The sequence below is a fragment of the Salvelinus namaycush genome, chromosome 16, assembly GCF_016432855.1.
Source record: "Salvelinus namaycush isolate Seneca chromosome 16, SaNama_1.0, whole genome shotgun sequence".
Classification (NCBI taxonomy): Eukaryota; Metazoa; Chordata; class Actinopteri; order Salmoniformes; family Salmonidae; genus Salvelinus; species Salvelinus namaycush.
In genome coordinates, this window is record NC_052322.1 from 25,104,070 (window position 1) to 25,119,442 (window position 15,373).

At 40.4% G+C, this 15,373-nt stretch overlaps 1 protein-coding gene across 1 annotated transcript; it reads right to left on the reverse strand.

Moving 5' to 3' along the window:
* Positions 1 to 219: 219 nt before the first annotated feature.
* On the reverse strand, positions 220 to 12,718 carry LOC120060710 (gamma-aminobutyric acid receptor subunit delta-like). The gene is made up of 9 exons (XM_039010113.1): positions 12,651 to 12,718; positions 7,269 to 7,384; positions 5,695 to 5,762; positions 4,931 to 5,151; positions 4,521 to 4,603; positions 2,588 to 2,725; positions 1,948 to 2,103; positions 845 to 1,056; positions 220 to 546 (listed from the first exon to the last, which is right to left on the reverse strand). Exons 1-9 carry the CDS (start codon positions 12,716 to 12,718, stop codon positions 220 to 222), a joined length of 1,389 nt encoding a protein of 462 aa, XP_038866041.1.
* Positions 12,719 to 15,373: the final 2,655 nt, after the last annotated feature.

Below are 15,373 nucleotides of genomic sequence, written 5' to 3' on the forward strand. Positions count from 1 at the left end.
TACCTGATCTGATTTTGTTCGTCCATCTACTGTACTTTATCTGCTATTTACCAGATCCTTACTTCACCATATTATACATAAATCCAGTTCTTCTTAAGGAAGCCTTGTTTACGTCGGTGCCCCTATATAAGTCCCAGGATTCAAAGCGGCATGATTTCCTCTATGTACAGTACTCCCGTCCTTGATGGTGCCAGCCTGTCCATCCTTAGTCCTCCCAACTCACATGGTGTACGCCACCCAGTAGATCACATTGACGATGGCGAAGGTGGCAGGGAACACGGCCCTGGCGTAGACATCTATGGTATCAGCTTGGAGGGGCTTGCAAGCGCAACAACACTTGGAACAACAACTACAGCACTTCTTATCCTCTTCTCTCTCCTCTGACGCTGTGGTCCCCCGCCCCCTCCTGTGCTCCACGTCCTCCTCCTCGGCGGTCTCGGCGCCGGAGCGCTGCGGACGGCGGCTGGACACCATCAGGCCCTGGTTCATTCCAGCCACGGACAGGGAGAAGAGCACCATGGCCTGTTTCCCATTCTTTACGACTGACTGGAGAAGCAGAGAGAGAGAGATATGTCAATAGAGAAAGGCTACAACAGTCAATTCCTTTGTGAAGTATCTTTACCTCACACCCAAGGAACCCAAAGGAAATTCTGCATGTTCAAAATGCAAGTGCTTGTATGTTCCTACTCACATTGTTTGCACCTATTGTGTCAACCCAATGTCCCTTGAACACTACGTGAACATTGAATGAATGTTGTGGTATAAATGGGTCAAATGAGGATCGGGCCTACCATTAAACCTTGGGGAACACCACAGTTGGGCAAGTGTTGTCCTCCCTTCTTACCTCGGAGCTCATCTTGTTGGCCTTGCTCTTGGCCTTCTCTTTGAGCCTGTAGTCGGCGTTGTAGTGAGCAAAGGCATACTCGATGAGCGCGGCGAACACAAACACGTAGCAGATCCAGAAATAGACATCCAGCGCTTTGATGGCTGAGGCTCGAGGGAGAGATGAGCGGGCGCTCACCATCAGAGTCGTCATGGTGAGCACAGTGGTGATCCCTTTACCAAAATATATATGGAAATTACATATTTGTTTTGAATAGAAAAGAGGAAGGTCCACACTCAATCGTTGATGTGAAATAAAGTTAAATAAAAAATTGAAAGTGAAATAAATTAAAAGTGAATGTAAAAAAAATGTAATCTTGTTTAAAGCAGCAATCAGCAGTAGAAATAATAATCGTAATCCCCTCCCTATTTCAGTAAAAAGCTGAGGGACAGGCCTGGAAAAATGACATAGACAGTGCTATGGATGCAAGGACTGACCATCTATGGTATCAAAAGTATAGTTTTAACCATGTTTTGAGGCCATAGAGTGTTTGTTTACATTTACATTGTTCACAAACGTTGGCGTAAAACAAACTTTTTATTTTGGGTTCTGATGGGGTACGACAGTTGAACTAAGCTCATGAGGCATGTATAAGTTATAATATTCAATAATCAATTGGTACATATTATTAATTTATAAGTCCAAAAACTGATATAGCAACTGCTGATTGCACCCTTAAGATGGAAAACATTTTCTTTATATTTATTAAGGATTGTTTTTGGTTTACACAACACAAACAACCTAAGATAAGAATCTACAACTTGAACTGTGATGAGGGTTTCACCTTTTTCATTAATCAAATATAATTTGTCATCATGCATATCACATAACTATGAATATACTTCTCAATGATAATGCACTTTATTTTCTTCAAATTATAGGTCAATGTACAAGTAGACACACTCAGTTCACTTTGAATTCTTGCTGTCTCATTAAATCTGTGTTTTCCCTGTCATTTATCTACTGACATACTCACAGCAAGCTAATAGCCGCATTCCAGGCCGACTAGATTGCAGACTACGCCCCCAATATCACTAACAGAATACTCTTAGCATGATACTAACCCAGGGATACCCGAGCCGGGACTGCTGTTTGGCTGATCCAGAAGGACACCCAGGACATGGCAACCAGTAGGATGGAGGGCATGTAGGACTGGATGATGTAGACGCCTCGGTTTCGTCTCAGCTGGAAGCGAAGGCTGAGCCGCGGGAAACGTCCGGCTTGGAGTGAAAAAGTAGACCAGCATTAGCTTTTCAATCAGTCAATCAATCAAAATGATTTATAAAGCCCTTTTTATATTAACAATTGTCACAAAGTCCTACATTAACCCGACCAAGACCCCAAAGAGCAAATTACAAGGAAAATGCCCCAAGAAGGAATACATCTTTAGAGGAACCCGACTCAGAGGAGGGGGCACATCCTCTATGAATAACATGAGCCATTCTGTCTGTGCATAGAACATACCCACAGAGGTGTCTGCGTTCAAAACATATTAGTTAAAAAGTCCTAGGGTCTCTCATACACAAGACGCATGGTAAGACAACGTTCAAAAGCATGAACCAAAACGGAGAGTTGTGTACAGTGAAAGAGGCATATTTGAAGTGCTCTGTATAGAAATGAAGAGAAATTTCACGGACATCACACTGGCTGTTAAGTACAGTAACCATGGTGATAGCGAAACGAGGATAGGTGGGGGAAGCTCACCGGATTTGAAGTTCATCGTCTCCGTGACAAATTTGTAGTCGATGATGGTGAACTGGGAGAGCTCCAGTTTGTCCAGTCCGTGGATATGTATCTGACTCTCAGACCAGTGGTACACAATGTCCTCTGAGGAGTAGCCATCTGGAACAGTCAAACAAACAAGCAGTCAACAAACAAGCAGTCAACAAACAAGCAGTCAACCAATATTCGTCCCAACAACAATGGAGCATCATTGGAATATTAAATGTATGTGTAAGGCATTGACTCTAGCCTTGCTTCTGGTACTCGTGGTACACAATTTCCCTTTATATTACGGCCTACATGCAGCTCTACAGACACTGGGAGTAGTCTAAAGTGTTTTCCTGTCCTCTTCTGTAGAGCAGGCCAGAGCCGGCAGGTTGATCCCTTAAGTTTAATAAGAGACTGTTTCAGGTGTGGGATTTATCTGTCCAATCAATGACATGATCAATGAACTACTGTACCAGGAAGAAAATAAAACCACCTTTACTTCGAATTGGGAAATCAATAGTCATGCTGTAAAGCAGGGGAACTCATTTTGACCCGGGGGCCGCAATCGACCTTCTGGAGGGCCGTACTGAAAATTGGTTATATTTCCTCGGTGTCAAAAAAAAGTTCTCTATCCATCGTTTTGGGAATTTACAGTGCTCCCTGACTGTCTAGCTTTATTTTGGTGATTATTAGCGAGTTGGACAGTCAAGAAACTGTATAAATGTAGGACCATTATCATATCTACACAGTTTCGATTTGAGTCTCCCACCCCCCGCCCAAAATAAAACTATTCTAACAAAAAATTCTAAAAAAGGTAAAAACTCCAACCACCCACGGCCTGGATTAGACCCCCTCGCGGGATGATTTGTATGTTTGACACCCCTGCTGTAGACTATTGAGAGCCATCCATTAACCTTTTCACTTGTGAGTTCCAAATATCTCTAAAGGTCACCCCAGCCTGAGTTTTTTTATGCGTGTGATGTCAGAATGCACTCACAGGACAGTTAACCCACGCTGCCCTCAAACCAAGGCATGCTGCCTGCTAATTATCTATAGGCTATATTTCAACTTGTCAATTTCAAATCATTTTCTAACAACTTTTATTTTCTAACAACTTTTAAGACAACAGGGAACTCGTAAAAATACGAGGCCAAATCATGACGTCATCCATGTTTAGCATTCGCGCTATGGTTAGGCTAGGCAGCAGGCTTGTATTTGGGGTGATAACATTTTATTTGCTTTGTGATCTGTCAAAAACGGTAAACAACTTGTCAAATCATGTGCTCCGGTTATTGTATACACTGTAACAAGTACATCAAATATTTGTAATATGCTTAAAAGTGGCCAAACTAAGTTCATATTTTTCAGGCAATGGGCTCAGCCATCTTTGACTTTGTTTATTTGCGTTCTATAGTGAATGGCATTCTAGGATTAGGGAGTTAACATAAACAAACATGGCTGCCATCATAAAGAATTTAGCTGCTGTTAGCTTAGCTGACTTTTCTAAACAATATTAAAATGTATCCCTTGTGCTCACCAGAGATGTGGTACATTGTAAACAAGTCTAGCTGTTATGGAATGAGTTTGGCTATGGATGTGTTCCGTGTGATGTTTGGATGAGGAAGTTTGCATTTGTCTTTTACAGGAGGAATAAAGTTGTGTAGACCTTTATTTCCCATCAGTACAACACATTGTTTAGATGCTTTTCAGACAACAAAGCTGTTAAGACGCATTTGTTGCATCATACGTTCTGTTGCTACTGTTCCAATCACATATTTGCAATGGTACGCTGCAGGGACCACTCAACAATGATCACAAATATGTGATCGTAAAGGTCAATTAAGAGTGGTAGGGAACATGACAGACTACCGGTATTGAGATCATATAAATAGATACAAGTCTATATAAGTAATATAAGTCAACCCACAGCTTTCTAGGTCCAGCATACACTCCTGCTCATCCATGGGGTATTTGGTCAGGTCCATGTCACACGCCACAGTCGAGGTGATCCTGAGAGGAGAACAAGTCATTTAGTAAACACCCACTTCAACCACAATAGTAACTTGACCCGTAACGGTAGGCCCTAGTCATTCTCACTTTGACATTATCATTAGGCATTATATAGCCTTAACTTCAGACCACGGCAAATCAATCGTTAAAGGGCCTCTCCAGCCCACACCATTTTCTTCTCTCCCTCCTCCCATGCTGTCCATCTCTCCTACCCCTTTCCTCCTTCTCCTCCTTCTTTCCTACTCGATCTATGCTCCTACTCCTCACACATTATCTCCACCTCTCTCCTCCCCATTCCCCTCCCCTCCCCACTCTCCCCCTCCTCACCGGCTGCTGTAAAGGATGACCCCATCAGGCTGCAGGCGAATCAGCTTGTTCTCCACGGTGACGTCATGGAACCAGGCAGACTTGGCGTTGACAATGAAGGTGTCGGGCAGCCAGAGTTTATCCACGAAGCGGCTATCAAGTCCCAGGGTCTTGTTGGTGTGGTTGTAGGACAGGCGGTCGTCCCGCCAGCTCTGACGCAGGAAAATGGTCATGGTGTACTCCTGCCAAGCAGTCACACACGGTAACAATGAGAGTAGGCATACACATACGCGCAGACACATGCACACACAGACAGACAGACACAGACACACAGGCACATACACACACAGGGACAAAGCTGAGCCAAGGGCATTGCCAACTCTGGTACGAGACTGAGTGGTGGATCATGTTGAGACTTAGGGCAGTACTGTAGCTAGGAGAATAGGAGATGGATAAAGGGCCTGTTTCAATACTTTTCAAATGTCTCCTTTAATACTTTCCCTAGGGTAATCACTGATTTGAACGGTATTAGTTAAGAGAAGAAAAATATAGAGCTTACAAGACTATTGCTTTTCACCAATACAACCTGGTTGAATCTGTTGAATACCTCAAGGGAGGAAGGAAGGATACCTGTCATAAGATGCATGCTCTGACTGAATCCCTATTGGCTGATGTGGATGACACATAAGTGGTAGTTTCACATTTAGTTTTACTGCAACAGTACAGTAGCAGTGAAATATGGCAACCATTTTGTATAAAGGCCTGCAGGTGAATTTATACATTACCATGTTGGCTTCAGAGATGTGGTCAATACTGGCTACTTCAATAGCCATGGCAACATTCACGGGTGAGCCTGTGGGAAAAGAAGTGAGAAAAGAAAACAATCGCTCCCTCCCTCCCTCCCTCCCTCCCTCCCTCCCTCCCTCCCTCCCTCCCTCCCTCCCTCCCTCCCTCCCTCCCTCCTTCCCAAAGACACCCCTAGATAAGGATCAATGGCCACCGCACTTAACATTTCTCTACTGGAAGTGACATAGCATTATGTACATTCATAAACATGACATTGGGGGTCTCATGGACTTGTGCAGTGGTGTTGTATTTAGAAGCGCATACATAGCTAGCATTCTTTTGTAGTTTGCTCGATGATAAGCATGATTTGTGCTGCTGAGATCGTGGACACTTGGAGGAAATCTAAAGGGAGGGAGATCAGGATCACCGAAGCAGAACTGAAAGGCTATTTATTCCAAACATTAAGGAATCATACATTACCATTCTCCACCATTCAGCACTTATCCCATAACCATTTACGTCAAATTGTATTCTATAGCCATTATCCTACCCACCATAGAGATAGCAGTCATCAGCATTGACAAGTGGGAGGACAGTCAAAGTCAATGAAACCCATTTTGGAGGATTTTAAAACTAATTGCAATCCATAATCCCTTAGCCTGTCACTAAAACCTAGCTCATTTTGACTAGTGACCCTTTGGGAGAGGCTCAGTGTTACACTTCTTTGTTTAGATTCTAGACACCTATCATAGCACCACTTTCCTTCTAATTTGAAATGGTGAAGGGATGTGAATTGAATAGACAGAATAAGACCACACCAACTGATGTGCATGATTCTTCAATGGCCTTAGATAGCCCATCAGTAGGGCTTTATGGTAGCTGTCTTAGCACTTAAATAATATATGAGGGAGATGTTATCTTATCTTATTTATGAGAGGAAGTAAGGAGGGAGTGGGACTATTGATCATTGTTGAGCATAATGTTGAGCTATAGGTGTGTAAATTGTTGGCTGTAGTAGCCTAGTTACTGGTTCACAAGGCCTGACATTGTGGTGGTGGTGGTTCTTATATCGACAATGCTTTTTCACCTCTGCTTAGCTGAGTTAAGCTGTGAGGTTGAGAAATCTAATGCTGTGGACATTGGATGTTTCACATTTGCCAGGCATTCTTAGCAAAGGCATTCTCCAGCAATGCTCCTTTCTTTTCTCTCGCAACACTACGCACATCTTCCATTTCCAAAGCATCATTTAAATAATCCCTTCTGCAAACTCATTCCAACGCTTAATTGCTTTTGTTTGTAATCTTTTGCGTCACGTTCAAACACAAATGCTTTTAATAGATTCCAACCTCTTATTTACATAGGGGTAAATATTTATTTCAAATAGGATCTACAAATGACAAAATGGGGGCAGGGGAATTTAATATGATGAATTTGAGAGGAGTCAAAATCATTTGAGTGTGATTTTCAAAACGCTTAGGTCCTATATACCTGGTTCTTGCTATGCTAAGAATGACTGTAAATGTGAGGGGGTGAAATGCAATCCAATGCCACAAGCAGTAGATCTCATACTCACCTCCTATCCCAGGGCGAAAATTTCGCGCATAGCCCTTCATTAACTCATCCAGATTAGGCAACCAGGAAATTTGTATGTCTGAACCTATATAGTCCCCAATGTCACTCAGCATGGCCCTATAGGGAACAAACACAGCACACTTGAGCACTCTGCGTCTGCAGCACTGGAGAAGCCCTGAAGGAAGAAAGCTAGAGAGGCAAAGACAGTATTAGCATTTTCATGTTGAACATAGATTTGCGATCAAGATCGGTGGGCATGCAATTATCCTTGGAGGATATGAAAGAAAAGAGCAAACTTATTACAATAATACATTATTACAAAGTGCCTATTATCCATTAGGGATTTTGGAATAATGGACAAAGCTATCTCACTTGAGAGCTTCATATTCCACACATTTCTGGGCTAAGTTGCAGTTCATAAACCCTTGACTTGTGTTCTCAGCTTCAAGACACATACACATGAAGCGTCTCAGAGTAGTAGAGCAGATCTAGGATCATTCCCGATCTATGTAATCTTGTCTTGTCTATGAAATATTATTAATTATAATATAAAGGCTAAACTGATAATAGATCAGCACTCCTGACCCCAATCTTATATGTGCTGCTTCTGACTGAACACAGTGCACACAGAAACGGACCACCAGAAGGCAGTGTTAGCTACTATGAGGGCTCACTCTGTGGACTCTTGGATGAGACAAAGGGCCAATTGTCTTACTCTGACTCTGATCTAACTTACTATGTGTTGTATTTAGTGATGTAAAACGCTGCAGATAGAAATTCCTTATTCTACCTGACTGACAATCATAGTGATATGTTCTAAATGCATGTCTAGTTGAATAAAGTTTAGTAACATTGCACCCTCCTGAACAGACCACTGGTTTCAAAAGAGACAAGAGAGAGTATTGTAAGAGGACAGACAGCACTCAGGACATGCAGAGGTGCTTCCCCGAACAACATTCAAACGAATAAAGACCTTTTGACATGTTACCCCTTTGTTCATAGTCGTTACATAGTAGCTAAAACATACTCCTAAAATGTACCAGACATTTTTTTATTTTGTCTTTTAAAACCATGGAATGTTTTTTGCGCTTGTATTTTGGGGTTTTAATCACATCCTATGACATAAATAGATGAGAACATTGACTGAATTAATACATCAAATGAACTGTCTCCATGTGATCGGCAGCTGTAGTCTATCACTAGCCTAATTAGCGGCTTCTATATTCAGAGGTAGCTGTTGGGTCGTTCCATATGATTTCAATCCATTTCTGACAGCACCCCTTTTGATTTGAACGAAACCTTCCATACATATTTGCCAATGATGGAAGTAGTCAGAAAGTAACTTTTTGGACCTGAAAGCCAAAACATTCAGATAGAGATGCTCAAAGTTCACCAATTTTGCATATTTTTTTAGCAAATTCTTTTGTGCAATTTTTCACAAATGCTGTAGCTATCATCTGAGGTGTTTGTGTTGTGCCCGTCATCGGTTGTGACACAGTTGAGACACAGCATACTCTTGAATAATTTACATTAAAGCTTAAAAAAATGACATAATTTTTTGACAACCCTGTTTGTAAGCTTTCACATTATATCAAACTCAATCGTTTATCTTTTCCAGTGATGAACACATGGATGTCTCATGGTCGAGTGGGGTATGCAAAATGGGTCAACTTTGAGCACTTCTATCTCCTGAATGTTTTGGCATTCAGGTCCAAAAAGTCACTTTCTGACCACTTCTACCGTGGGCAAACATGTATGGAAGGTTTCGTTCAAATCAAAAAGGGGTGCAGTTAGAAAGTGATTGAAATCATATCTTCAGAAACTCACAATGTGCTGAACCTGTGAGGTCAAATTGAAATGTGACTGTGCAGAACATATGCCACCTAAACAAAAACCAAAGAGTTTAACAAAGTTTGTTTACAATACTCTGGATTTTGATTTTGTTGGTCCTGTAAAGATATAGGCAAATGAGCAAAAATAAAAACAGCCTGACTAAGTTCCAATATCCACAGTAGCATACCACTTATTTAGAGTGCATGCCCAATACATTTCTTCATTCTAACTGGTATGCTATAGATATTGGAATATCCCATAGGTTCCTCCATTTGTGGCCTTCCTCTTCGACAACTAGGTGTTCTAACTTAATAACCTAACTGATAAAGTGATGGGACCTGTTTAAAGCGGTGGTGTCTCGGCTAATGGCTACATACTGACTTCCTCTTGTAGGTCTACCTATAGTAACTCCAGTGCAGTGTATAGCACCACACCACAGGCTACACATTATGCCTTCAGCAAAGGAAATGTGATGTCATGAAATGCTAATGGGACTGAGCATTTGATTAGTCTCGAGGGGGTTTCTGTAAACGTGCGAGGCCCACTCTCTCACCCCCCACTCTCTGTTCAAACAGTTCAAAGTCAATTTCCCGTCGATGTTGTTCCTCTTAGTCTTTAATTTCAGTTCATTAGCAGGATCTCCTGAGGCCCTGCTTCGCTAACCATCTGTTTACCAGCTATAACAAACGTGGTATGTCCGAAATGGCAGCCTATTCCCTATAATATAGTGCACTACTTTTTGACATTGTTAGTGCACAATAAAGGGAATAGGGTGCCATTTCAGATACAGCCACTGAGAGCTGAGGTAGGGGAGACTAAACACAAAAGAAGCAGACTTTCTTGCCTCGGATAGAAATATAAAAGCCTTGTAATGTAGCCACAGCAGTAACAAGCTTAATTTGCTTCATACAATGACATCAATTTGTACCTGAGAACAGAGAGAGAGAGAATCGCACTAGTCATCCTTGCATTTTTTGTTTATGTTGTAATTCCTGAATGTTGACAGCACGTAAAGCTGGCTAATTAAATCTGCAGCCTTTTAAATGCCAATCAGTAGAGAAACTGTACAGACATGAAATGGTGGCCTTGCATAGATATGGCACATCCAAGCTCTGTCATTTCCAACCTTGATTAACCAAATTATAGCTTCTCTAAGCTGAAAGCTCTCTCTACGCACTGTGGCCTTTCCACCACAAACCCAATGTAGTGTAACTGTGCTTTGTTCCACTGCTGATCCCGCAGCCATTTGGCTAAAGCATATCTGGACCCCTCAGCGATAGCATCTGCCTGATTTGCACATAGGGAGCATCCATAAAGGACATACTAAGGGTATCTAACCTATGGGGCCACCATGTCTTCCAGTAGGGCATAAGAGACTGCCTAGACAAGGCAAAAGGTCACTAACTATGCCACTTCTACCCCAGTAAGCCAACAAGAATGAATTAATTCTCACATTTGAATATTTGTGATGTTTTTCTTTGAACCGCTTTCAACTTTGCATTTCTGGACTACTTCCAGTAGTACTGCAACAATCACCCGTTTTCCTTTAATGCAGATATTTAATAATGGGGTGGCAGGTAGCCTAGTGGTTAGAGCGTTGGGCCAGTAACTGAAAGGTTGCTTGATCAAATCCCCGAGCTGACAAGGTAAAAATCTGTCGGTCTGCCCCTGAACAAGGCAATTAACCCACTGTTCCTAGGCCGTCATTGTAAATAAGAATTTGTTCTTAACTGACTTGCCTAGTTAAATAAAGGTTAAATAAAATAAAAAATAGAAATAAAAGGCATAACTTTTTTACTAGGCCTAGGTCTTGTGTGAGTAAAATAAACTGCACTACAGGACACACTTTATGAAACATTAATCCCAAATGTTAAATATTTTAAAATTACAAAAATGTGACAAAAAAAAAAAGTGAGATCACATTGCAGTGAAAACTGTCTGTCATTTAAACATTTGCCCTCAATAGGCTGTGTTTACACAGGTAGCCTATTCCAATCTTTTTCCTCTAATTGGTCTTTAGACAATAATTGGGCAAAAGATCAGAATTGAGCTGCCTGTGTAAATGCAGCCTTACATTGAAGAGGATTTATCCAGAAGAGGGGTAACTTCTAAGGACTATCACAACCAAGGGTATGGTGCATGTCACCTGAATCCATTTAAGGACAGCTGTGACTGACACCAAAGGTAGCGAAATATTTTGCCAGAGCCGATTCTGGCTTTAAATTATTTATTTTTTAAAACACATCGTCAAGTAGCAATGTTCAAGGAAATGTTTTGAATTTTGTTTCTAAATGGTTTGGAAATGAGAGATGAGGCACTGTCAGATTGCTACTCCAAAACACTCACAAATGAAAATGTGGGGGATCGTATAGTGGCAAAAAACTGCTAATGCATCAAGTTCACGAAGCGAGGTTAATATATCTTCAATTTGACATTGACACACACATCTCAGAAAAACCTGCGAAAGATCACATTCTAATAACAATTACACCCTCTGCTGGTATGTGTTGTCAGGAGTGGCAGGACGCTACCAGGATTCACAACCTTGTACAACCTTTTGAACTGGGACAGTTTGCAACACTTCTGTAATGGAACATACCTCAACAGTTTACAGTTTAGAGACTGTTGCAATGACACGACCAGGATGGATGTGTGTCACTCTGATGTCAAGAGGCAACTTGCAAAAATGGATGGATACAGACTATTACAATAACCTTGTGGAGGTAGTAATTGCATAGTATTTGCATTGCCACTGCATAGTTATTATGGTGTAGACTGTTTTTTGTAAGTACAAGAGTGTATATAGAAACTGTTCCTCATTCCACTTGTGTTATAACAAAGACCACTCAATTTCATTACAATGCTATGAAAAATCAATTATAAAATGACTATGTAACAACATGCTGTTATTATAATCATCTCATTACTATTAACAACTCATTTTAAGTTATGGTGTGACATTGTACACACATCCACTTTCGCTTGCCTCTATCTCGTTATCTTTACTATGAAGGTATGATCAGCATGTGTGTCTATGTTGATGATGGGCCCCACAGCACTTAAGCTGTAACTAACTGCTCAAAGGCTACATACAGTACGTGGGTAGGCTATTCCTCTGCTATTGCAGAGAAGTCATCAGGTTTAAGAATTAATGTAATCAGCTCATTTTACGCAAATTGGACAAATCAAAAAAAGGTAGGTTAGGAATTAGTTTCCATTAAAACATTATCTAGGCTACATCAGAAACATATGTTATAGCCTCAATGTGCTTATTGTGTTGTAAATATAATTCAAAATCTGAAAACACCCGCAGAAATTAACTAAAAGCTTTGAGACATCTAAACGGTCAGGATAAATCAGAACATAGCAACAGCTGACCTACAAAATAAGGGCAAAGGAAGCTATTATTTCATCAAAAATGGTCCCTAATTTAATAATATAGGCTATTCCAAAATAACACAATTCTATTAAATCCTTAGTGAAGCTTCTGGGAAAGTCTCCTCCGTAACCCTAGTCAAAAGAGCCGTAGCCTATAATAGGGTCATCTTACCTGGTGAAAATGTTGTCCCTGATATTCAGGAGGGCAAGGCTCGCCAACATGAAAGTTATCATGTCCATTTCAACAGCTGGCCAAAGTTTCCCACAACAAGAAACGATCAAATAACCGAAGGGGATCACACAAACTGTGTTCCTACGGTCCCATAATGTGGAGGAAGATCATGATTAAGTAAAATGTTGTGATGGCTCATGATCTGCTCACACACGCGCGCCTCGTCTTGTCCCTGTCCCAGCCCAGCGTACAGAACGCACGGAGTCAACTCTTTGCTCAGACGACAACAGCAGCCTAGTTTACTGGAGCACACTCTTGCGCTCCCCTTTCGCAGCATTGGCTCGAGAGAGAGAGGACCACACTAATCTGTCTCTCACTGCGTTGCCTGCTCGCTGAGCAACGTCAGATTAAATCGTCCACGCATGAAAACGCTTCTCCATTGTAAACTCGAGGCAAGAAAAATACAACAGATAATTAATTATATAATGGATTTGATAAACTTTCAGTATTATTGTCATCTGCACAAGCCTATTCGTTTTGTTCAATCAAAACTAACAATAGATTAATTAATATTACGCATCCAACAATAGTCACGTTTATGATATGTAAATATCTTTTTTTTTTTTTTTTTACTTTACCCCTATTTTGGCCTAGAAAATTACCCTTCAGAAATCTGTTTTTATTATGTGGTAAGAACCAGGTATACCTACAAGTTCACTCCAATCTATTCAAAATAGACCTTTATGATGTAGGCTAAAACATTTTTATGTAGTAAATAATTTATGTAGTAAATAAACAATTACATTTTCAGATATCACATTTCCCCTATTTTGTGACGAAAGTATTTTCATAACAATGCACCTGCCCTGGTTTAATTTGCTCCACCCAAGGGAAGGAGGAAGTGATTCAGAAATAAAAACACTGTTTGCTTCCCTGAGGATTTTCAACATGGATTGTTGCAACACTTAATATTAAGCTATAGGCCTACAGTATGCTACACAATACAGTAGATTGGATGGATATTCTCTCTCTCCTCTCCTGGTGGCACTAATCCACTCTTGTAAGGAGTGGTTATCTGCTTTGCCCCTCTAAGGTCACATGCCTTGCCTTTTCCCTCATGTGTAAGCTAATCTGTTTCTTTTGGGCCTTTGTGCATAGTGACATAGATTAGAATCAAAATCAGGAGTTATTGCATTTTAGAAATTGCTTGTACGCCTATACGGACTAAAAATGGCTTCTTGCATAGGCTACCAAATTTACATAAACCCCAAGATGTTATCTTTCTTTTTCTTCCAGCTTGCACTTCAAACCCTGAACAAAAATTCTGCTGAGCTGGTGTTGATTTTTATCAGTCCAGAAAAAGTACATGTAAGATGTTCATTATAATCTTCCAAAAGTAACATAATAAATTCTTCAGTGAGTGAACATTTACATCAGAATTTAACGCCTCAGCCACCCTTTTTGTTTTTGTCACGGTCCTATGACACAGAAAGCAATCTTCTAACTAACACGTTTAGTCAGTTAAACTTAGATAATCAATGCATTTCAAAACAAAATGGGCGAAGAGTCTCACACCAATGATTCACAGTCCATTAAACCTAAAGATGAAATTCAAATAATGATCTTGCATAAGCCGCTCAGAGCTGCCCAAAGAAGTCATAATTGAGGTGGATTGTATGTAGGTCAAAATTATATAAGTTGATTTTATGACTCAGGCTATACTCTCCCTCAAGTTAACGCTTAACTGCGGGGTGTAGTACATTTTTGTAGGCAGGCATTTGGATGTCAATGTCAAGACACCCATGAAATTGTTGACAATACACTCACATAATATGGTCATAAGCATCCTAGCTATTATACTTGTATGTTCGCCTACGTATTTCAATACAAGTCCCAAGTACAGCCTACTTAAATTATGCAGTTGTATTATTACAATGGTAACATAAACATCATATGTTTCAATAACATGAATTTCATTATTCTTTTTTTTTTAACAAAGATACACAAAGAACATTCGAAATCCTAGTAATGCACCTCTCCGTAGAGGGCAGGTAACTTGGAATTAGGATATTCATTTAAAGGTAGACTCAGCCATATGACGTAGATGCAGAAAATAAACAGCATAGTGGGTTAATTCCCACAACAACTAAGATCATTGAAGTGCGAGGCTCAACTTCTCTGCTGTTTTGGTACTCTGGCTACCATGCTGTGAACAGTGTGAAGCAAACCCATGCACATGCGTAGATACTCGCTCATCTCAATATCTGCGGTGCTGCTCGTTGCAAAGTCATTTAGCTGAGTCTACCTTTAAAGGGTACAGTAGCAAATGGAATAAATATTGTTCAATATTATCAATACTAACTTTGTATAATATTGTAATATATTGTGTATATTTATACCCCAGACCATTGGTTTCCAAATAAACTTTGCTATTCTGCCTTTTTTACCATAAATAATTTATGTTCCAATTAAGCCCAGTATGCTCCTAATAAGCCCAATTTGCATTGAAACACATGGGGATTGTTTGTTGATATCCATAATATTCAATAAATCTGAGCATAAATGTTTTTTTTCTTCAGATATAAGTTGATTAAAATACTCAAAAACTACAGCTATGCATATTATGCATCTATCCATGCTGCCTTTACCAAGATTAAATACAATTAGGAACAATTAAAAGCCTTTGTACTCTCTCCAAGACGTTTGGAGTGGACAGGTAGTCA

Bases quoted from the DNA above. Each gene is read 5' to 3' on its own strand.
- LOC120060710 (XM_039010113.1), bottom strand. From the start codon at position 12,718: ATGGACATGATAACTTTCATGTTGGCGAGCCTTGCCCTCCTGAATATC. The intron at 5,763-7,268 runs GTGAGTATGAGA...CTTTTCCCACAG, and splicing joins TTTTCGCCCTGGGATAGGAG to GCTCACCCGTGAATGTTGCC. The intron at 1,057-1,947 runs GTTAGTATCATG...ATTTTGGTAAAG, and splicing joins CCCGGCTCGGGTATCCCTGG to GGATCACCACTGTGCTCACC.